The sequence below is a fragment of the Loxodonta africana genome, chromosome 13 (assembly GCF_030014295.1).
Source record: "Loxodonta africana isolate mLoxAfr1 chromosome 13, mLoxAfr1.hap2, whole genome shotgun sequence".
NCBI classification, from domain to species: Eukaryota; Metazoa; Chordata; class Mammalia; order Proboscidea; family Elephantidae; genus Loxodonta; species Loxodonta africana.
The window spans coordinates 60,945,858-60,969,320 of NC_087354.1; the positions used below are offsets into that span (position 1 = coordinate 60,945,858).

General features: G+C 38.4%; 1 protein-coding gene across 2 annotated transcripts in view; it reads right to left on the reverse strand.

Annotated features, from left to right (window-relative positions):
* The window catches only part of UNC13C (unc-13 homolog C), a 633,353-nt gene that overhangs the window by 74,560 nt on the left and 535,330 nt on the right, over positions 1-23,463 (reverse strand). For both annotated transcript variants that reach the window (XM_064267528.1, XM_064267529.1), the window contains 4 exons: positions 22,226-22,314; positions 10,449-10,598; positions 5,232-5,355; positions 1,412-1,468 (listed from right to left, as the gene is read on the reverse strand). In XM_064267528.1, the coding sequence (XP_064123598.1) occupies positions 1,412-1,468; positions 5,232-5,355; positions 10,449-10,598; positions 22,226-22,314 (420 nt within the window). The remainder of the gene's footprint in view (positions 1-1,411; positions 1,469-5,231; positions 5,356-10,448; positions 10,599-22,225; positions 22,315-23,463) is intronic.

Consider the following 23,463-nt stretch of genomic DNA (forward strand, 5'->3'; position numbering starts at 1 on the left):
TACAATGCTGCTTCATCTTCATGGTTTCATATGAGCAACTTAAACACTGTTTAAATACACATTTTCAAATCAGGGACCAGAAATCCCAGGGAGGCAATAAGAGGGATACAGAAAGGGCCGGAGATCCAAGATCCAAAATAACAGTTCAGCAGTGACATGCACCCTCCCTGCCAACCAACAACAGTGCTGGATACCTGTGGGGGTCAGAAACAATTTCAGATAATGCTTGCATCTTACAGATCGATTATTGACTTTTTAAGTTTTTCTAAGGAAGAAGATAATATAGATGATAAAACAGGATGCTTAGATGATAGGGCACATATCTTATTACACAGTCAATAATTACACAGTAGAATAGATTATCCTTCCTTTGTGTTCTATAAACAAAACCTAACATCCAGCTGCCAGCTGGAGGAGAAAGACAGATAGCTCCCTCTGGAAATGGTAGGTGGCAAATTCCTTGGAATTGCCAAAGATGATGAAGGCATACCTCATTTATCCTCACAACAATCCTATAAAAAGTATTAAAATTTTCTTCATTTTACAAATGCAAAAAATACGAAGCTTAGAAAAGTTAAATGCCTTGGTTTATGTCACAGTTAGAAGTAGTTGAGGCAGAATTTGAACCAAGGCCATCTGTCTGAAAACCATCCCTTTAACACCATGCTCTACTATATCTTAATAGATATAAATGGAATAAAAACAACATCCATTTTAGCCAATCAAGTTTCTGACCAAGAGGGACAGGGCCTTAGGTTCTTTGCAAATCCCCAAAGTCTTGAGAATCTCAAGTGGGAATTAAAGGTTATTTAGAAAACAAAATCTCCACTTATAACGGGGTTGATCATGTTATCAAGTTCAATGTCTGTTTTCCTGAGTTTAATTTTCCCACATTAGGTTTCTTATCTTTAAAACTTCTCTAGACTTCACTGGATTTCTTTGCAGTGTTCCATTTTGCCTCAGTTCATACAAAGTTAGTTTGTCGTATGAAAGGAAAATTGGTCATGTTGTAAGTTGCCGTCAAGTTGACCCTGACTCATAGTAACTAAATGTGTGCAGAGTAGAGCTGCTCTGTAAGGTTTTCAAGGCTGTGACCTTTCAGGAGGAAAGGAAAATATGTTCTGTAATTTACTCCGAAAGCGGTAATGCTGAATGCTACAACATCAGGTTAAAATTCCCATTTCCTTTACCAACCGGAAAACATGGGAAACACAGGGAAAAGGGAAAACAGTAAAATTCTGTCCCTAAATTTGGACCTATTTCATCCTTAGAGCAGATGTGAAATCACAGACACATATCTTCTGCTTGTGCCAGGCCAGATACCATGACTAGTAAGAGGATGCTTTCTTGCAGAGTTATAGTTAGTTCATTTCGTTTCATGGAAAATCAGTAAGTTCTTTATTCTTATTACCTTCAGTTTAGATAACTGTCCAAGATCTTTAGCTGCGATGAAAATCATCTGGGGTCCCTAGAAACACACAGAGAAAAAGAGAGAGATGATTCAGTCTTAAAGTCTTCAGTATAAGGCATAGTAGGAATGTACTCAATAGAGAATTTTCTGTTTTCCTTATTACATTTATGATTTTGATGACTTTATTTGGTCTATTTTAAAGACTGAGTCAAAGTTACCTAGTTCTATTGGCAATATAAAAGTCTGCATGGGTGTCCACTTCTGAAAGGCTTATATTTGAGTTATGAATGGGTTGCTGCTAACTAGCTGGTCCATGTAGCAATGGATTAAATCAGTGATCTTTTACTTATTTGTAGCAGAAGGAACTCCCTTACTCCACACCGCAAAAAGGAAGTCTATGTAAAACTTCAATATAGAGAGCTGAAAAAGGTGAACTGCCCCTCCCAAAGTCCTGGCGGATCTACCAAGCCCTGCGCTTTTAACCCCTCCCCCGGCCAGAGGCATTGCCCTAGAGTCCCAAGGTCATGGTGAAAAGGAGTTTGAAAAACACTGGAATAAGTCGCTCAGAAACATAAAAAATGTTGAGATAACAAATGTTTTGTTTATATATATATATTTACGACAAAAAACTACAGTAGTCAAAACAGTAATAGCAGGGATGCTAGTACAAATCAAAAGATGTCCAAAAACAGACCCTCTATGTGTAATACTTAACATCTGGTAATTCTGGCATCATAAATCACTGGGAGAAATGACTGGTTATGCAATAAATAGCACTAACTAAAGAAAAAAAAACAAACCCTAGATGCATGTCTGTAGGTGTATGCAATTGGAAAATTACCAAATTGGTTAAATTCACCAGTGGCTTAGAATCTTTTCAAAAGTAAGGAAAATCAGTTATTTCTGGGTGGCACTCTGCAGTTTTTGGTGGAGCATGTCTGTACACTGGGGAGTGAGAGGCTGCAGGCTAGCGAGGATGGCCGCCACATTAGCTGTGCTCATTGTCTGATCTCCTCACCTGTCACAGCCTCGGCTACATAGTTGAAGCTCAAAGAACAGTCACTGAATGAATGAGTGATATGGGTTCACACTTGAAGATCTAACAGCTACATTGTATCAACATTTAGGTAATGGTAAGCTTTCCTGGGGAAACTTTGTATGAAAAATGAAATTTCATACATAGCATTTCTGCTATAACATGATATATGCATTCTTGATAAACCTCATATTTTAAAAAAGCCTACATTGAAAGTAATAGGGCTTATGGGAAAAAGAGCAGTGGAGCAGAGCAGTCAAAACCCATGAATTTTGTTGCCAAAGAACTATCAAAAACAGCAGTTGCTACGTTGGGAGATGACTTGAACAGCTGGCTGGATCTCAGTGAGACTGACGGCTACCTCAGGGGATGCTGAAAAACAAAACAAACAACAAAATATAGAGTACAATTGTGGGCAGAGATAATGCGGAAGCACCTGGAACTACCAGCACAGGGTAGGGTAGCTCACCGGGTGTGAGAGCCGTGCAAGGTACATCTCTCCAGAAAGCTAGCTTAGGTGCAGCACTTTTTTCTTCTTCTTTTTAAAACAGGGGCAAAAGGGCTCCTGCCTGAGCAGCAGCCCAGCTGAGAGCTCTTTCCTTTTCTGCTGAAGTTTATACTTCTATTTACAGTCCAGAGCCTCTTACCTAGGAAAATTTACATATAAACCAACCCAACTTCCAGATTGAATACTGAATACACCATGGACTGTCAGAAGAATGAACAAATCCATCTTGGAGGAAGTACAGCCAGAACGCCTCTTAGAAGCAAAGATGGTGAGAACACGTCTCGCATACTTTGGACATGTTATCAGGAGGGATCAGTTCCTGGAGAAGGACATCATGCTTGGTAAAGTACAGGGTCAGTGAAAAAGAGGAAGACCCTCAATGAGATGGATTGACACAGTGACTCCAACAACAGGCTCAAGCATAACAATGATAGTGAGGATGTTGCAGGACCGGGCAGTGTTTTGTTCTGTAGTACATAGTGTCACTGCCAGGTGGAACTGACTTGACAGCACCTAACAACAACAACTTCCAGATTATTCTGGCATCTTTCCCCTATTGACCAATTACGTAGGAGCTGACTAGTGTTATAAAAATATGTTGTAGTACAATAAGCTCTGGGGTATGTATATGCGTGTGTGTGTGCTGATGCACATAGAGCTACCAGCACAGGGGGAGGGTAGCCTGCAAGGTGTGTAAGCCATGCAAAGTGTATCTCTCTGGAGAGGTAGATTACCTGTGTGCAGATGTAATTTGGCCATCCATATATGTGGGCTAGGATTTCCCCTTCATGGCACAAATGGTTAAGCACTGGGCTATTAACTAAAAGGTTGGTGGTTTGAATCCACTCAGAGGTGCCTTGGAAGATTGACCTGGCAATCTTCTTCTGAAAGATCACAGCCATTTGAAAACCCCATGGAGTGTGAGTCTACTCTGACACACACAGGGTCGCCACGGGTCAGAATCAACGCCACAGCAACAGGTTATTTTTTCTGGTTTATATGTAGGTAACGGAAACCCTAGTGATGTAGTGGTTAAGTGCTACAGCTGCTAACCAAGAGGTCGGCAGTTCAAATCCACCAAGTGCTCCTTGGAAACTCTATGGTGCAGTTCTACTCTGTCCTAGAGGGTTGCTATGAGTTGGAATCAACTCGACAGCAGTGGGTTTTGGTTTATGCAGGTGACAAATAATTATACCACGCATTCATGGTATTAAACAAAACTAAGTAATTTGTATTTTATTACTGTCTGGCAGTTGGCAGCAAATCAACAAAACACATGCATTTTTGTAACTTGGAACACTGTAAAAGTAAACATTTTCTATATATATAATTACACTGAATAAATACAGATCGAGTATGCATAATTAATGGTGTCAATCTGTATTTTAGTTTATAATTACTCATTACATTAATTTATTTTCCTTAGTCACCGAAATAGTCCAAACAGGTGTTTATTAGAACTATTTTACCCTGCCTGGGTCAGGATATGGGGGCCCCTCGTGCGGTGGTTAAGAAGGTCGGCTGCTAACTGAAAGGTAGGTGGTTTCGAAACCAACAGCAGCTCCTCGGGAGAAAGATGTGGCAATCTGCTTCTGTAAAGATTTATAGCCTTGGGAAGTCTATAGGGTCGCTATGAGCAGGGATCGACTGCTGCAGTTGGTTTAGTTTTGGGGCTAGGTCAGGATATGTGAACTAAGACACTTGGCACTATCTACTTGACCATGGTCTAACTTTGTTGCCAGTTGATCCTTCTGGTTCTTTTTTTATTTCACTGTGTGTGATAAAATCCCATTCTCCAAACTCATTAAAGGCATTTCCACTATTAACCTCCAAGTGGGAAGGCAATGGATGGCAGCAGAATGGAAAAGTGAAAAAACATCCATAGAGCAACTCTGAAACTACCTCCTTAGACTGTAAAATCTAAGACAGGAACACGACTGTTATATTCTACTCTAAATCTATTTCTCTGTGATTACAATAAATTTAAATAAAAAATTATATGTGTAGACCATATAACCTTACAAAGTGAACTTTGATATGCTTTTTCAAGACATAAAGTTTTGAGTGCTAAGCAGGCATGCAGTTTGACTGCCATTGCTACAATTTAAAGTTGATTTGGGTAGAAAACTGTCATTTGAGTGATCATTGTTAAAAAACTGTAAACTAAACACTTTTTTCCCAAAATTGATTTAATTAGTGGATCAAAACCATTGATTTAAACAAAAACAACCAGATGGGTTATTGAAACTCTAACCAAATGTTAATTAAATACTTACGGTTTGATCAGTCAGAGGAGGGAGAACGATTTGTTTTTCTATTTTGTTAAGAACTAGCTTCCATAGTTCCTTTAAAACTCGTTTCAGAACTGTTTTCTCACATATTTTTGCCGAAAGACTTAATCTGAAATAAAACACGCACTCACTCTTAAATACTGTATCAATATCAACTTATTTTACGGGTCAGAAATTGATGTTATTAACACTAGAGCTCAAATACCTGACTAGACCTTCATAATTTTTAAGTGCTAAATTACATTTACTGAGAAACAAAACAAAACCAAAGATGACATAAAATAAAAAATCTATTTTATCATACTATATATTAGATAATTCACTATTACGGGTAGAAAATGAATTTGGGGTATTTCTTTCCGCAAATGTTTCCTAAATTGACAGACTTAGGAAGGGAAAAAACCTTTGAAAACACACAAAGTAAACATTCAGTTAAAGGCAGGGGACCCCTCCTTATCCTTATTTAATTGTTTTTACGCCAAGTGCCATCTCTGAGATCAGTCACCAGGGGGGCTTGACATGGGGGTTGAGAAAACAACCACAGAACCATATTTTTTCTCACCCACCTGTTCGGAGGTCCCTGAGCAGAGGGCAAACCATTTACCTGATACAACCAGGTTCCCAGAGTATGTGATTTCCACCATCACCACCAGCTTGTATTCCCCACATGCCTCAAGTTCATGGTGTGAGACCAAAACCAAAAAACTGTATTTTCATTACTATATGGCACTGAACCGACACAGCATGACACAGTGAAGACACATATCATTTCACTCAAGAATTAGTATTTTCCAACTTTCATAAGTTCTGGATATTCTTAGAAATTGTTCTCATGATAAGGATGATGACAACATCACATATATTTCCGCATGTATTTTCTCAGTTATTACTACAACCATTTTAGAGTTGGAAAACAGGCTCGGAGAAGGTAGGGGACTTGTCCAAGGAAGTGAAGCTAATGAGTGAGAGCTGCGGTTCAAAGTCAGGCCCTCTCCCTCTAACTCCAGCATGTCTTCCCACACCCAGTGATGCCCATGATGAACGCACTGTGTCTGTGCTGGAACTCTAACCCTTATACCTGTGACTGTAATCTTGTTTGGGAACAGGGTTTCCTTTGTTATGTTAATAAGGCCATACCAGTGTAGGGTGTGTCTTCAATCTAATCACTTCTGAGTTATAAAAAGAGCAGATTAGAGATAGATACTCTCAGGAACAGGAAGACAGATGCTACCTGAGGACCTCTACAAGCCAAGAATGAAGGAATATCTGGGGTTACAGACAAGGAAGGGATTCGGATGGCCATGACCCTGATTTGGACTTTTAGACCCTAGAACTGTGAGAAAATAAATGTCTGTTGTTTAAAGCCATCCACTTATGGGACATGTGTCACCACAGTACTAGGAAGCAGAGACAGTGCCACATAAACATTTACTGAACGTACCATAATGTGATGTGGGACTTTTTACTGAATGTACCATAATGCAATGTGGGACTTTCTGACACTCCTTTCAAGAATGAATTAAACCTGCTTCACAGAGGATAGGAGCCCTGGTGACGCAGTGGTTAAGCACTTGGCTGCTAACCAAAAGGTCAGCAGTTTGAACCCGCCAGCAGCTCCGTGGGAGAAAAGACCTGTCGATCTGCTCCAGTAAAGATTATAGCCTTGGAAATGCAGTGGGGCAGTTCAACCCTGTCCTATAGGGTTGTTATGAGTCAGAATTGACTCCATGGCAATCGGTTTTGTTTTTGTTTTTGCAGAGGTTCACAAGTGGGTCACATATTTCAGGGCCGCCTCAGTGACCCTAGATAGTGTTACTAAGAACTTTATATACTTTTGGATTCTGAAATTATAAAGTAGGCTTTTAGCATTTAGAGACATAATAATTAGTATTAACAATTAGTATTTAAAGATATGTGACATGTGAGAGGCAAAGGGAGGGATTTCCAAAATACATTTCCATGCAGAAGTATTTCTGCCAACACTACTCAAATCATCCTAGAAATTTCTGAGAAAGGTTTGATTGTTCTGCCATGATGCATCTTGTTTCTACTCTATGTCCATCATGTGAACATTCATCGGCCAGCTATGAGGGCTCCCTTGAACAATGGTTTCTAAACTAGTGGAGCTGGAGAGTTCCATGAATATGCCTCAGGGGCCCAACCTCCACCCCTTCATCCAGAGGAAGCCAATTTTATGTATTAGGTTTCCATATATAAGAAGATGTACCATGACAGAACTACCAAACCTATCCTCAGAGAGTCTATGGTGATCTGAGATTGGACAAATCTTCCAATTTTGTTACAGATGTGTAATTTCCACTTCCAAAATTCCAATATAAAACTTGATCTTGTTTGTATGGTCAGCTTATGTACTTGGCATGCTAACTAACCCTGCTTACAACTGAAAGAATAGGAACAAAATCACTGACAAGTTTACAGTTCTTCATGGGATTTCTGCTAGTTGGAAATGGAGTTTACAGCTCTTTGTTCTATAAAGTGGTGAGGTCTTGGTAGAGTAAGTGAAACATAATAAAATATGTTTTATTTAGAGAGGCACAAAGAGAGCCTACACATTTATAATATAACATGATTCCTGAGGGGATTTTCTGAAAACCAACCTGAAGACATTCAGCCCTCTATTGCTAGTTTTAAATAACAGAAGATAAAGGGAAAACCTAGCAAATGCCCCTTTAATCAGAGTTAACCGACCTGATAATGGAAGCTGAAAAGCATATATTTTGGAAGCTGAGCTATCTGGATTGGCTGACCACAGAACCAATGAACCAGACAATTGTCAAAGGTCAGGTATGTTAACCGGTGATAGGGATCTCCTGTCATAGAGTTAATCCTATTTTCATGAAAATATAACCAGCTGTTTTCTCTGTCCCTGGAATGCCTGTCTTTCATTTCCATGGGTCCAAATCCTATCCGTCTTTAAACATCAAACCCAAATGAAATTTTTACTGATTCTCTGAAGAGATTATCACTTTGCATCTTATTATGTCTATTTGCATATCTTTCTTGTTTCTGTTAGCTCCTTCGGAATAGAGTCAATATCTGACTTTTTCTTTTTTTTGATCTCTCCTAACCAGCGGCTTTCAATGTATGCATTCTGTATTAGCTCTAAGAATTTCTTCATGGCCCGTAACAAATCTCTTTCAAAAAAATTTAAAGCCTGTAGATTTTTTTTTCTATCTTTATACATTCTCTCTCTCTACTAAGTATGACAAGAAATGATGTTTATGATGATATAACAAAGTGCCACTGTTGTTATTAGTTGCCACTGAATTGGTCCCGACTCATGGTGACCCGGCACACAGTGAAACAAAACGCTGCTGGTCCTGTGCTGCCCGGTAATCAGTTGTGGGCTGTTGTTAGTCACAGGGTTTTCATTGGCTGATTTCAGAAGTAATTGAATCCAGTTCTCCTACATGGAAATCAGTTCTACCACTGAATCATCACTGTAAAAAGTTCCATTTGAAGTAGAAGATTAAGACTGAGTAAAATAAGAACCTAAATGGCACCTAACAACAAACATACCTAAGGGTCAGCCCACTTTCTGTATTAGTCCCGTTTTAAAGATGGTGAAATGAAGTCAAGGTAACTCAGCTAGTAGTTGGCAATGTCAGGATTAATTAAAACCTTCTGTCTGTTCCAGAACTTTTCCTTATAGTATATACAGAAACCAATTTAGTTTTGCCAATGGTATGTTTCCCAACTGCTGCCTAGAGTTCTAACAAAAACAGAGCAGATGGCATTTCAGTGGGAGTTTAAGAGGGTCAGGACTGCCTGGCTCTGCCCTCTGCTTACCATCACACTCAGAACAAAACGCTGGTGTGTTAATAGGGTCTCAGTTCTGTATTGTCCAGAGGAAAGAACCACATGATACGATACAAATTTTAAGAGATTTTATAGCAAATTACCTGATAAGAGTAAAAGTTTACTTACAGAAATCAAACAAATAAAAAACTACTTTTCTCCTTCCCTCTCTCTTTTCTTCCTGCTGTTTATTCCTCTCTCCCTCTCTTATTTCTTCCATTTCTTTCTTTTAGATCAATTTGCCAACCTATCTCCTGATAAGTTACCCACTTACTCACTTATCTTACAGACACTTCCATGCAGAGAAAAGAAAGGAAGGCTTTACTTTTCTACCAAATCATGAAAATTATAAGGACATTAGTATTCCTTGTGTGGTAACATTATAAGTGAATGGGCTTAAATAGAAATCATAAATATAATAAGAGGCTCTTCCTATTAATTCTTTGTTGCCGTTATCTTTAAAGGCAGGTATCCTATTCCTCTTTTTTATCTTGGTCCCTTTGGAATTAATCTGTCACAACAGTATTAAGTGAGATAACTTATGTAAACTATCAGACATAACACTGGTCCCTTTTCAGGCATCCAAAATTATTACTTACCTTTCTCTTCTACTTTCAGTTCTGGTTTAGGAAATCATGTGCCTGTTTGCTTATTAAAATATAGGTGCCTTGACCCTACTCCAAACTTAATAAATTAGAATTCCTGAGGATAGAGACTGAGTAGAAGCACTGAAAAAACAAAAAAACAACTTTCTGACAAGAACATTTTCTTAGCTTCTATTAGCACACACTCACTTCCTTACTGCACTGTAATGTCTTTGGAGGCAGGAACTTTGACTTCCTTTGTCATCATGGTGCACTGTCTAGACTAGGGTTTGATACAGGTGGGCACTCAATAAAATAGTTACAGAAGGTTGAATAGGGCAGCTATCTCTTTGTCTCTGAGTTGAATTAATTCTAGTTACACTTGCGTTCTTCTTTTCTTCAGCAAGCTCTCACATGAAATCACATACTATCAAGTCAACTCAGTCCTCCTCTATGTCCAGGAGGATGCAAAACGATATTTTATCTGAGGAGCGTGAAATCCTAAATTTCTCACCTCCCTCAGAACAGCCGCCTCCTCACCAATATTTATTTTCTTTACATTTTCCTTTTCTGTATGAAGTCATTCCAGAGTTTTTCTACCTACTAGTGACTTAAAAGTGTTTTGTTTTTTGATCAATTACTGTACTTCTGTGAAGGTCCTTTTAAAGCTGCATTAAATGTGTGTTCTTTAAAGCCTTGCATTAAGGAATTTATTTTTCCCCTTAAAGCCATATCAGTCACGTTAAGGGCAGTAAAGAGTGGTTAGACAAATGGAGAGAAAAATGATTAGAAAACTTACGTTTTGTCCAAGAAGTCCATGAGTGGTCTTAACACAATCTCTGCATCCATTGCTGCACTGTTCTTATTACATGTGGTATTTCCATTTGATCTCATTCGATTTAGTTCAAAACTCATTTGTTTTATACACTGTTCAATTATAAGCTGGAAACTAAAAACAAGGAATATAAATTCTAGAATAGAAGCAAATATTTTTGCCTTGCTTTGCCTTAGTCTGTTTTAAATCCACCCTAATAAGTGTGATATACTTCAATGAGTTCTGGCCCAGAGGAGTCCAAATCCTTGACCATTTGGCAGTCATCCGTGTGGACCTGCATTTGGACTTTTGTCAGGTAGTGCTTGGAGGTGGTAGTGGGAAGAGCGGAGAAAATGAATAAGGAGTTGGTGGTAGTGGGAGTACTTTCCTTTTATAGTGCCCCAGGTGGTTGTACAGACCCGGGGCACTATAAAAGGAAAGTAAATAAAATTGAGAATTTCTGGGTAGCCGATTTACCACTGGGTCATAAATGGTCCTGCTGGCTGTAGTAATAATGGTCTTTGAAATAGGTGCTTTCTTTTGCCTGATTCTCAAATCAGTGAGATGAGGTTTGGGTAGATTGAACAGAAGGTATGACATTCAGTTTCCAGAAATGTGAAAAGGAGGTTCCTTCAACAGACCCACGCGGTAAAGTCCCAACAGAAGTCTGCTCTGCGGGTGGGATCGACATGGTGGAAGCATTCTCCGAGTTAACAGACAGTGGCATTCTACCTCTGCCCTTCAACCAAAAAGTCTTTTTTCTCTATCAATTTTTGGTAGTTTCACCTGAAAAAGTCTCCTTTTCTATCCACTTTTTGGTTGAAAAAGGCTTTATTGATAATGAGTTTAAATCAAAGCAGAGCCAGTAAATAATGATAGACTTTGTGAGCACCCAAGGAGCCAAATACTCACCGAGGAACTCCTATGAAATGTTTCTGAGTTCTTTGTTAACTTAATTAAACCAGCGAGCCTCTGGTACCAAAGGTATCATTAAAAATAATGTAGTAAGCCACAAAACCAAAAGGCAGAGTTTGCACAAGCAGAAACCTGTCAAGCGGCACATATTTTGAAAATCTCCAAGACTTTTTTGTTTAAGAACAGAGTAATACTAATTTTTTTGCTGCCTTTCTTCTCCTTTTTTTTTTTCTCAATGAGACCAAATCTATACTACAAAAATAACCCAGTTGCCAAATAACCCAGTTCATTAAGGATGTGTCTACCATTCTGTGGGGCTGTGGTGACTCTGGGCAGAGGAGTCACTCAAAGCATTCAGAGCAGATGCCAAATAGTTCCTAACCTGTGCTTGAAGGGGGCTCGTTTCAGAGGCTTCCTTCTGTGATGCTCTGTGAAAATAATTTGTGTTTTCACACAAGTTATCAGGCTTGATTGGGGTAGAGAAGGAAGAACCATCTCTGGTAATGCAGAAAGTGGTTTGGGGTGCACTGAAGTGACATCCCTTAGGTCTCAGTTCTGAGGCGGGTGCTCTGTGTACACATGAGGAGCCCAGGAACTCAGACCTTAGGTATGTGGTTTGGCTCTACCCAGGCTGTGCTACAAAGTTACCCTACCAGTTGCATGTAGTAGAATCACTTAATTGTGGGTTTCAGTTAACACCATATGAAATTGATTTTTAGCAATTAATTATGAAATTAATTTTAAAGCTGCCAACTGCTATTTGGACCCTAAGAAGGGTGGATTCAGACTAAAATTATCCAGTTTGACTTCACAGCACGATCGTGCTGATCACTGTGGACTTCCCACTCATCCTGTATGTGTGATGCGACTCTGGTTGGTAGTGTGGGAAATAAAGTCATAGCAACAAGGATATAATAACAGTTCTTTTTTTAAGTAAAGCATGGCATGTGGGATGTTTGTTCCAATTATTCCAGCTTTCATTGAGCAAAGTACTAAATTATTGCTGATATTTAAAAAACGATGAAGGAATGCGTGCTGGGTAGCCAGGCGTTCAACACCTAGGTTGAAATAGCTGCCTCACGAGACAAAAGCCATTTAAGAATCCTCCCAGGAGCATCACACCTTACTTCATTTCTGAGGTGTATCCAGGTTTTTTCAAATTATTATTTATATTTCAGCCTTTGTAACCTGAATATTCGCCCCTCAAACAAGATAAAACAAAACAAAGCAAAAAGTACTTGTTTATCAGAATGATTTGGATATATTACAGAAAGCATTTTGAAAATACATTTTTTATTTACATATTTATACTCCAATTTCTATTCCATTTAGTCATCTTATTTTTTTTAATTTTTATTGTGCTTTAAGTAAAAGTTTACAGATTGAGTCAGTCTCTTATACAAAAATTTACAAACACCTTGCTATATACTTCTAATTGCTCTGCCCCTAGTGAGACAGCACACTCCTTCCCTCCTCTCTCTATTTTTGTGTCCATTCGGCCAGCTTCTGACCCCCTCTGCCCTCTCGTCTCCCCTCCAGACAGGAGATGCCAACATAGTCTCATGTGTCTACTTGATCCAAGAAGCTCACTCTTCACCAGTATCATTTCCTATCCTATAGTCCAGTCCAGACCTTGTCTGAAGAGTTGGCTTTGGGAATGGTTCCTGTCTTGCGCTAACAAAAGGTCTGGGGACCATGACCTCCAGGGTCCTTCTAGTCTCAGTCAGACCATTTAGTCTGGGCTTTTTACAAGAATTTGGGGTCTGCCTCCCACTGTTCTCCTGCTCCCTCAGGGGTTCTCTGTTGTGTTCCCTGTCAGGGCAGTCATCGGTTGTAGCCCAGCACCATCCCGTTCTTCTGGTCTCAGACTGATGTAGTCTCTGGTTTATGCGTCCTTTCCGTCTCTTGGGCTCATAATTACCTTGTGTCTTTGTTGTTCTTTGCTCCAGGTGGGTTGGGACCCATTGATGCATCTTAGGTGGCCACTTGCTAGCGCTTAAGATCCCAGAAGCTACTTTCCAAAATAGGATGTGCAATGTCATCTTAATAGATTTTATTATGCCAATTGACTTAAATGTCCCCTGAAACCATGCTCCCCAAACACCCGCCCCTGCTATGCTGGCCTTCGAAGCATTCATTTTATTCAGGAAACTGCTTTTAGTTTAGTCCAGTTGTGCTGACCTTGCTTTGTATTGTGTTGTCTTTCCCTTCATCTAAACTAGTTCTATTCTACTATCTAATTAGTGAAAACCCTCTCCTTGCCTCCCTCCCTCCCACCTCTCGTAACCATCAAAAAATATTTTCTTCTCTGTTTAAACTATTTCTCCAGTTATTATAATAGTGGTCTTAAACAATTTTGTTCTTTTGCAACTGACTAATTTCACTCAGCATAATGCCTTCCAGATTCCTCCATGTTATGAAATGTTTCACAGATTCGTCACTGTTCTTTATCGATGCGTAGTATTCTATTGTGTGAATATACCATAATTTATCCATTTATTTATTGATGGGCACATTGGTTTCTTCCACCTTTTTGCTATTGTAAACAGTGCTGCAATGAACAGGGTGTGCATATATCTGTTCTTATAAAGGCTCTCATTTCTCTAGGATATATTCCAAGGAATGGGATTGCTGGATTGCATGGTACTTCTATTTCTAGTTTTTCAAGGAAGTGCCAAATTGATTTCCAAAGTGGTTGTACCATTTTACATTCCCACCAGTCTCTGCACGACCTCTCTAACATTTATTATTTTGTGTTTTTTGGATTAATGTCAGCCTTGTTGGAGTGAGATGGAATCTCATTGTAGTTTTGATTTGCATTTCTCTAATGGCTCATGATCGTGAGCATTTCCTCATGTATCTGTTGGCTACCTGAATGTCTTCTTTAGTGAAGTGTCTGTTCATATCTTTTGCCCATTTTTTAACTGGGTTGTCATTTTGTAGTTGTGTTTTTGCAGTATCATGTAGATTTTAGATATCAGATGCTGATCCAAAAAGTCATAGCCAAAACCTTTTTCCCGGTCTGGAGGTAATCTTTTTACTCTTTTGGTGAAGTCTTTGGATGAGCATAGGTGTTTGATTTTTAGGAGCTCCCAGTTATTTAGTTTTTCTTCTGCATTGTTAGTAATGTTTTGTATACTGTTTATGCCATGTGTTAGGACTCCTAGCATTTTCCCTATTTTTTCTTCCATGATCCTTATCGTTTTAGATTTTATATTTAGGTCTTTGGTCCATTTTGAGTTAGTTTTTGTGCATGGCATGAGATATGGGTCTTGTTTCATATTTTTGCAGATGGATATCCAGTTTTGCCAGCACCATTTGTTAAAAAGACTGTCTTTCCCCCATGTAACTGAATTTGGGCCTTTGTTAAATATTGGCTGCTCATATGTGGATGGATTTATGTCTGGATTCTCAATTCTGTTCCATTGGTCCATGTATCTGTTGTTGTACCAGTACCAGGCTGTTTTGACTATTGTGGCTGTATAACAGATTCTAAAATCAGGTAGGGAGGGAGGCCTCCCACTTTGTTCTTCTTTTTCAGTAATGCTTTACTTATCCGGGGCCTCTTTCCCTTCTATATGAAGTTGGTGATTTGTTTCTCCATCTCATTAAAAAATGTCGATGGAATTTGTATTGGAATTGCATTGTATCCATAGAGAGCTTTTGGTAGAATAGAAGTTTTTACACTGTGAGTCTTCCTATCCATGAGCAAGGTATGCTTTTCCACTTGTGTAGGTCTCTTTTGGTTTCTTGCAGTACTGTATTGTAGTTTTCTTTGTATAGGTCTTTTATATCTCTGGTAAGATTTATTCCTAAGTATTTTATCTTCTTGGGGGCTGCTGTAAATGGTATCAATTTGGTGATTTCCTCTTCGATGTTCTTTTTGTTGGTGTAGAGGAATCCAAGTGATTTTTGTAAGTTTTTTATCCTCATACTCTGCTGAACTCTTCTACTAGTTTCAGTAGTTTTCTTGAGGATTCTTTAGGGTTTTCTGTGTATAAGATCATGTCATCTGCAAATAGAGATACTCTTCTTCCTTGCCAATCTGGATGCCCTTTATTTCTTTATCTAGCCTAATTGCTCTGGCTAGGATCTCCAGCACAATGTTGAATAAGAGTGGTGATAAAGGGCATCCTTGTTTGGTTCCCAGTCTCAAGGGGAATGCTTTCAGACTGTCTCCATTTAGGATGATGTTGGCTGTTCGCTTTGTATAAATGCCCTTTATTATGTTGAGGAATTTTCCTTCTGTGCCTATTTTGCTGGGAGTTTTTATCATGAATGGGTGTTGAACTTTGTCAAATGCCCTTTCAGCATCGATTGATAAAATCATGTGGTTCTTGTCTTTTATTTATATGATGAATTACATTGGTTCCTTTTCTAATGTTGAACCATCTGCATAGCTGGTATGAATCCCACTTGGTCATGGTGAATCATTTTTTGGATATGTTGTTGAATTCTATTCACTAGAATTTTGTTGAGGATTTTTGCATCTAAGTTCATGAGGGATATAGGTCTGTAATTTTCTTTTTTTTGTGGAGTCTTTACCTGGATTTGGTATCAGGAATATGCTGGTGTCATAGAATGAGTTTGGGAGTATTCCGTCCTTTTCTATGCTCTGAAATACCTTTAGTAGTAGTGGTGTTAACTCTTCTCTGAAAGTTTGGTAGAACTCTGCAGTGAAGCCATCTGGGCCAGGGCTTTTTTTTTTTTTACTGGGAGTTTTTTGATTACCTTTTCAATCTCTTCTTTTGTTATGGGTCTATTTAGTTTTTCTACCTCTGTTTCTGTTAGTTTAGGTAGATAGTGTGTTTCTAGGAAATCATCCATTCCTTCTAGGTTTTCAAATTTGTTAGAGTACAATTTTTCGTAGTAATCTGTTATGATTTTTTTAATTTCAGTTGGGTCTGTTGTAATATCACCCATTTCATTTCTTATTCAGGTTATCTGCTTCCTCACCTGGTTTTCTTTTGTCAGTTTGGCCAGTGGTTTATCAATTTTGTTAATTTTTTCAAAGAACCATTTTTTGGCCCTGTTAATTCTTTCAGTGGTTGTTCTGTTTTCTATTTCATTTAATTCTGCTCTAATTTTTATTACTTGCTTTCTTCTGGTGCTTGAGGGTTCCTTTTGTTGCTCTCTCTGTATTTGTTCAAATTGTAGGAATAAGTCTTTGATTTTGGCCCTTTCTTCTTTTTGGATGTGTACGTTTATTGATATAAATTGACTACTGAGCACTGCTTTTGCTGTGTCCCAAAGGTTCTGATAGGAAGTGTTTTCATTCTCATTGGATTCTGTGAATTTCCTTATTCAATCCTTAATGTCTTCTATGACCCAATTGTTTTGAGAAGGGTATTGTTCAGTTTCCAAGTGTTTGATTTCTTTTCCCTGTTTTTTCGGTTATTGATTTCTACTGTTATTTTCTTATGGTCAGAGAAGATGCTTCGTAATATTTCAATGTTTTGGATTCTGCTAAGGCTTGCTTTATGACCTAATATGTGGTCTATTCTAGAGAATGTTCCAAGTGCACTAGAAAAGAAAGTATACTTGGCTGCTGTTGGGTGGAGTTTTCTGCATATGCATATCATGTCAAAATGGTTGATTGTGGCATTTAGATCTTCCATGTCTTTATGGAGCTTTTTTCTGGATGTCCTGTCCTTCACTGAAAGTGGTGTGTTGAAGTCTCCTATTATAATTGTGGAGCTGTCTTTCTCACTTTTCAATGCTTTTAGAGTTTATGTATCTTGCAGCCCTGTCATTGGGTGCATAAATATTTAATATGGTTATATCCTCCTGGTATATTGTCCCTTTAATCATTACATAGTGTCCTTCCTTGTCCTTTGTGGTGGATTTAACTTTAAAGTCTATTTTGTTGGAAATTAATATTGCCACTCCTGGTCTTTTTTGATTGTTGTTTGCTTTATATATTTTTTTCCATTCTTTTAGTTTTAGTTTGTTTGTGTCTCTAATTCTAAGGTGTGTCTCTTGTAGGCAGCGTATAGATGGATGGTTTTTTTAATCCGTTCTGCGACTCTCTGTCTCTTTATTTGTGCATTTAGTCCATTTACGTTCAGTGTAATTATGGATAGGTATGAGTTAAGTGTTGTCATTTTGATGTCTTTTTTTGTGTGTTGTTGACAATTTCTTTTTCCCACTTAATTTTTTGTGCTGAGTAGTTTATCTTTATATATTATCTTTTCCTCTTGTTCATTGTTGTTAATTTGGTTTCTGCTGAGTCTTTTTTTCTTTTTCTTGTATTTTATTTTTATGAGTAGGGTAGTCTCCTTTGTGGTTACCTTAATATTTACCACTGTTTTTCGAAGTTTAAACCTAACTTTTATTTCTTTATATAGCCTTGTCTTCCTCTCCATATGAACAATCTATGACTACATTTCTTAGTCCCTCTCTATTGTTTTAGTGTCTTCTTTTACTTAATAACATCATTGTTCCTCTGCTGCGAGTGTTTTTTATCTTCATTAATTTTTGTGATTTCTCTGTCTGAGTTGACACCTGATTGCTCTGTCCAGTGTTCCAGTCTTGGGTTGATACCTTATATTATTGATTTTCTAACCAAAGAACTCCCTTTAGTTTTTCCTGTAGTTTTGGTTTGGTTTTTACGAATTCCCTAAATTTCTGTTTATCTGGAAATGTGCTAATTTTACCTTCATATTTGACAGACAGTTTTGCTGGATATACGATTCTTGGCTGGCAATTTTTTTCCTTCAGTTCTTTATGTAAGTCATCCCATTGCCTTGCTGCCTGCATGATTTCTGCTGAGTAGTCCAAGCTTATTCTTATTGATTCTCCTTTGTAGGTGACTTTTCATTTGTCTCTAGCTGCTTTTAAAATTCTCTCTTTATCTCTGGTTTTGGCAAATTTGATTATAATATGTCTTGGTGACCTTCTTTTAGGATCTACCTTATGTGGAGTTTGATGAGGATCTTGGAAAAATATCTTCTCATCTTTCACGATATCAGGGAAGTTTTCTGCCAACAAATCTTCAACATTTCTCCTGTATTTTCTGTTATCCCCCCATTCAGGCACTCTGATCACTTGTAGTTTATTGCTCTTGACAGAGTCCCACATGATTCTTAAGGTTTCTTCATTTTTTAAAATTCTTTTACCTGATTTTTCTTGAAATATATTGGTGCCAAGTGCTTTATCTTCAAGCTCACCAATTCTGCCTTCCACTTGCTCAATTCTGCTCCTCTGACTTTCTATTGAGTTCTCTAATTCTGTAATTTTATTGATAATCTTCTGAATTTCTGATTGCTGTCTTTCTATGTATTCTTGCAGCTTATTAAATTTTTCATTATATTCTTGAGTAACCTTTTTAATTTCTTCAACTGCTTTATCTGTGTGTTCCTTGGCTTGTTCTGTGGATTGCCTGATCTCCTTCCTAATTTCGTTCCTGATGTCTTGAAGAGCTCTGTATATTAATCTTTTGAATCCTGCAACTGGTAATTCCAGGAAGGCACCTTCATCCAGAAGATCCATTGATTGTTTGTTTTGAGAGCTTGTTGAGGCAATCTTGGTCTGTTTCTGTATGTGATTTGATATTGAGTTTTGTCTCCAACCCATCTATAAGTTATTGTATTAGTTTATTTTATGTTTGCTTACTGTATCCTAGCTTCTTGCTTTTTTTTTTTTTTTTTAATATGTCCAGATGGGTTGCTTGAGTGAGCTAGCTTGATTATTTTCACCTTTGAAGCTCTGATGTCCTGTCACCAGATGGCTGGACGTGTTATCGGTATATATATCAGTCTAGGAGTCCATTCACTTTTCTTGTATGAATTCAGCTCAGGTATCTAGGTAGCTGGTCATCAGGTGTGTAGTATAGGCTCTGTCCTACAGTGTTAGAGGGGCAGGGGTGGTTGGTGTAGGTACCGGTATCTGGTTGCAGCAGGGGGTTATGCTCTCAACAAGGCAGGAGGCTGAGAACTGTCCCTCAAATGTTTGTGTTGATAGCATGTCCCTGTTCCCTAGAGCATACAGGTGGGTGTGTTCTGCATAAAGACCATGGGCACCCAATGCTTTTGTTTGTAAGGACTGGAAGGCACCAGTTATCCTTGGACCCCTGTCACGGGTGGCTGGGTGACCTGAGTGGAGCCACCAGTGCTTATGCCCCTGATGTGGGTAAGTGAGGACCCTCTTTAATAGGCAAAGCGGTGTCAAATATCAAACACGCACCTCTTCACTGTACAGCTGAAACTGTTGCAGTCCACCAACAAGGGCCTAGTTCTCCTGAAATAGGTCTACGCAGGGGGAAAAGGTATTCAAAGTCCACAGACTGTTTATGCCTGGACAGGAGCCGCTTCTGTCCTGGGCTTCCCCAGTTAGTGGATCTGGCGAATTATCTTTTACCCAATTGTGACATCATTCCTACTTGAAGGCCTGGAGGGTGGCCCCAGGAGCTCAACATGGCCTATCTCATGCCCAGGGAAGTCAACAGCCACCGAAGTCAGCTTGGGGGCTGGGGGCATGGTAAAATATACACGAGTACTTAGCTTTTGCTGAGAGCGCTGTTCTCTGGTTCCGGAGGTGTGAGTAGACTGTGTGGCTGGCTGATTCTACCTGAGGAAATTTTAGCCAAATGCTACCACCAGCCTCCGCAGCTGCTCCTGGGAATGATGCCTGAGGGATCCCGGCAATTCAGATCCGGCAACTCCTCTCCACTGCTGAACCGTCTCTCCCTCCCCTGCCACTCAGTCTGTTTTCTAACTTTGCCTTTGATGTTCAGGGCCCCTTCTTTTTTGTAAATATAATCATTTCACTTGCTTTTTCGGGTCTTTGTTGTAAGAGGGATCGCAGGAAGCATTTGGCTATTCCACCATCTTGGCCCCTCCTCCTAGTCATCTTATTTTCAATAAGGTTCTCAACACCTCCAGCTATTCCTTACTCCTTTTTATCTCCTTATCTTTGGTAAATAATCACTGATTTTGCCTTCCTAGTTGAAAAAAAAGTCTTTCTGCTAGCCATATATTAGTTCCCAACTAGAATAAAGGGAAGCAAGCCTAAAATGGCTGAGCAAAGGCCTCATCACTTAGTCACCTCAAGTCAAAGCCAGCGAACTCCCCACTCTCTGGAACAATCTCTGCCTCTCTATCTCTGGATAAACAGAATCTTCAAATTGCTTATTAATCTCCAGGCCAAGGAACCAAGACCATCCTGGTCACTAATGACACAAAACAGAAGGCAGAAGGATTACCCTAAGCTCAACACAGCTGGGCTGCATCTGGGTCAGTGACTGGCCACAAAGGTGGGCTCCAAAGAGGGAACCACTGGGTTAAAGGTGGTTATGTTATGAACATACCTCAGATACTGAGGAGGAAGATGAGAATGGTATTTGTTTTTACTCTGCCTCATTCCTATATCAGGTGGAAAAATATGACGCTGTTCGCATCTTTTTCTTTTGAATGTTTCTGGTTAAAAAAGTGCTATAACTAATCAATAAATTTTTATTGAGCGTATATCTTTTTAAAATACAAAGTTATATCAGGAATGAGGTAGAAAGAGAGAGCCCCTTCCCTGAGAGCAATTTTTATAGTCTCATTAAAGAAAGGGATACATAATTAAAAATAGTAAGTCAGTATTTATTGAACTATATTTAAAGCAAATTCTATATTAAATTAATGAATCTCTTCAAAGATGTGCTTGCTTTCCTATGTGTTTTAGCATTTGATGATGGTTTTTTCCTATAAGACCCAAATGAAATTTCCTAGGACAAACTTCTATTTCATTAGAACCACACATAGACAAGATGAGTTATTAAAATATATATATATGTATATATTATATTAAACTAATAACATATATATATATATATATATATATATATATACACATATATATATATAATATGTCAGTAGTTTCCAAACTTCTGCCCATGTGGTGGAGCAAACGGTTTATATCAGCTGCTAATCTGAAGGTTGGCAGTTCAAACCCACCAGTGGCTCTGTGGAAGAAAGTCCTGGAAAACTGCTTCCATTAAGACTGTTGTTCAGTGCCATCGAGTCGTTTTCAAACCGTAAGGAACCTATGTGACAGACTGGAACTGCCCTTTAGGGTTTTCTTAGCTGTAGTCATTACAGAAGCAGATCACCAGGTCTTTCTCCTACAGGAACTGCTGGGTGGGTTCCAACTGCCAACTTTTTGTTTGCAGTCAAGAGCTTAACTTTTGTGCCACCAGGGCTCCTTCCATAAATATTACAGCCAAGAAAAACCCTATGGAGCAGTTTTACTCTGTAACACATGGGGTTGCCATGAGTCAGGGGCTGACTCAATGGTAACTAACAACAGAACCAAGAATCTTGATTTGTTTGGTTATAGGGTTAAAAAAAAACCACACTGCTGTCAAGTCAATTCCGACTCATAGCAACCCTTTAGGGCAGAGTAGAACTGTCCCATATGCCAATGATATGTACGATGTGAACACAAATCATACATCTTAGGTGTGTAAAGTTTCCTCCTTTCCTTCTTCCATTCTTTCAATAGCTATTTCTCTAAATTTTGGACACTGGAATCACAAATAGAAATCAGATATAGGTTTTGTCCTTAAAGAGCATAAAGTGAGGGAAACAAGCAGGTAAACCAAAAAGAAAATTGTGTTGTGCCATCTGACTGAAGGGTGCATAGAGTATGGGGGAGCAGGTAGGAAGGCATCTCTATTAGACTGTGGGGTCACAGAAACTTTCCAGAGAAGAAAAAACCCAACCCACTGCCATCGAGATGATGCTTAAATTGGGTCTTAAAGGTAAATGGGATTTAGCCAGTCAGAGGAGGGAAATGCACTGGAGGCATGATTTCTATTAGCAGAAAATTAATGCATATTGCTAACGACTTAGGTCACTTACCTTTCTCCATAAGTGATGCTGAGCTCATCGAGAGCCCCGCTGAGTTTAACCTGAAGTTCTCTGAGAACAGTACTAGCTTCAGGATCTAGCTGCAGAGAAACCATAAATAATATTACTTTGGAGTTCTGAGAAAAATATGCTTCCTTACAAGCATTTCTTAGAAACAATGTTTGTCTTACAAGCATTTTGCTTATTATAAGGTAAACTTCAAACAGTATAACATATATATTTTATTTCTTTCTTCTTTTTTTTTTTCATCTTTGACATCAAGTGCAAACACACGTCCTAATTTAGGAAACTGTAAAGAAATGAGGGTTCTTATACAAGGAAAAATTGATTGAAAAGCATAGCGTGCATATAAATAAGAGATTTATCAAGCTAGATAGCAAGCCTTTGTTGGTTACAGCAATGGGATGCAAAGCCATGACAAAATATCTTCTAGAACATGATAATTTCGTAATTAAGAAAACCTAACATGTCGAAAAAAATTTTTTTTTTTAACATGTCATATGTTAGTTGAATATATGTGTTGCTTCAAGGTGTATTTAAATCTTCAATATCCCTGTAAATAAATAGGGCCATTAAAAATCTAATGAATTGGTAAAAAAAAAAAAAAAAAAAAAAATTTGAGCATTGCATTGTGCCTTACTTAAATGTGTTTTCCTATTTTCCTAACTATCAGATTAAAAGTAGTAAACAAATTATCCAAGCACTCCAATGCTCCTCTTGGGATGATAGGCCTAGTTTGTCTTTGTGGATGCCACTTTGCAATTCAAGATTTAAAGTTTCACATTTTCTTTTATTTTCCTTTATCCATTCAAGTATTTATAGCAAATCTGAGGGCAAAGGAAAAAAGAATTAGATCAGGTAATGAGATGACTTAATCTGATGCTTGTCCTTCCAGAGCAAGCCTTAAAAGCCAACTTCCCCTCTTAAAATAACGTTAAATAATATTACAAGAGAACTTATACTGTAAGAGAGTTTACACTGTAAATAAACCAAAAAAAAAAAAAAAAAAATCAAACCCACTGCTGTCAAGTAAATTCTGACTCATAGAAAACCTATAGGACAGGGTAGAACTATTCCATAGGATTTCCAAGGAGTGGCTGATGTATTCAAACTGCTGACCTTTTGGTTAGCGGCTGAGTTCTTAACCACTACACTACCAGGGCTCCATACTATACATACAAGCAAATAAGTAAACAAACCAATCTATTAACTTTGCATAATTTATTTTT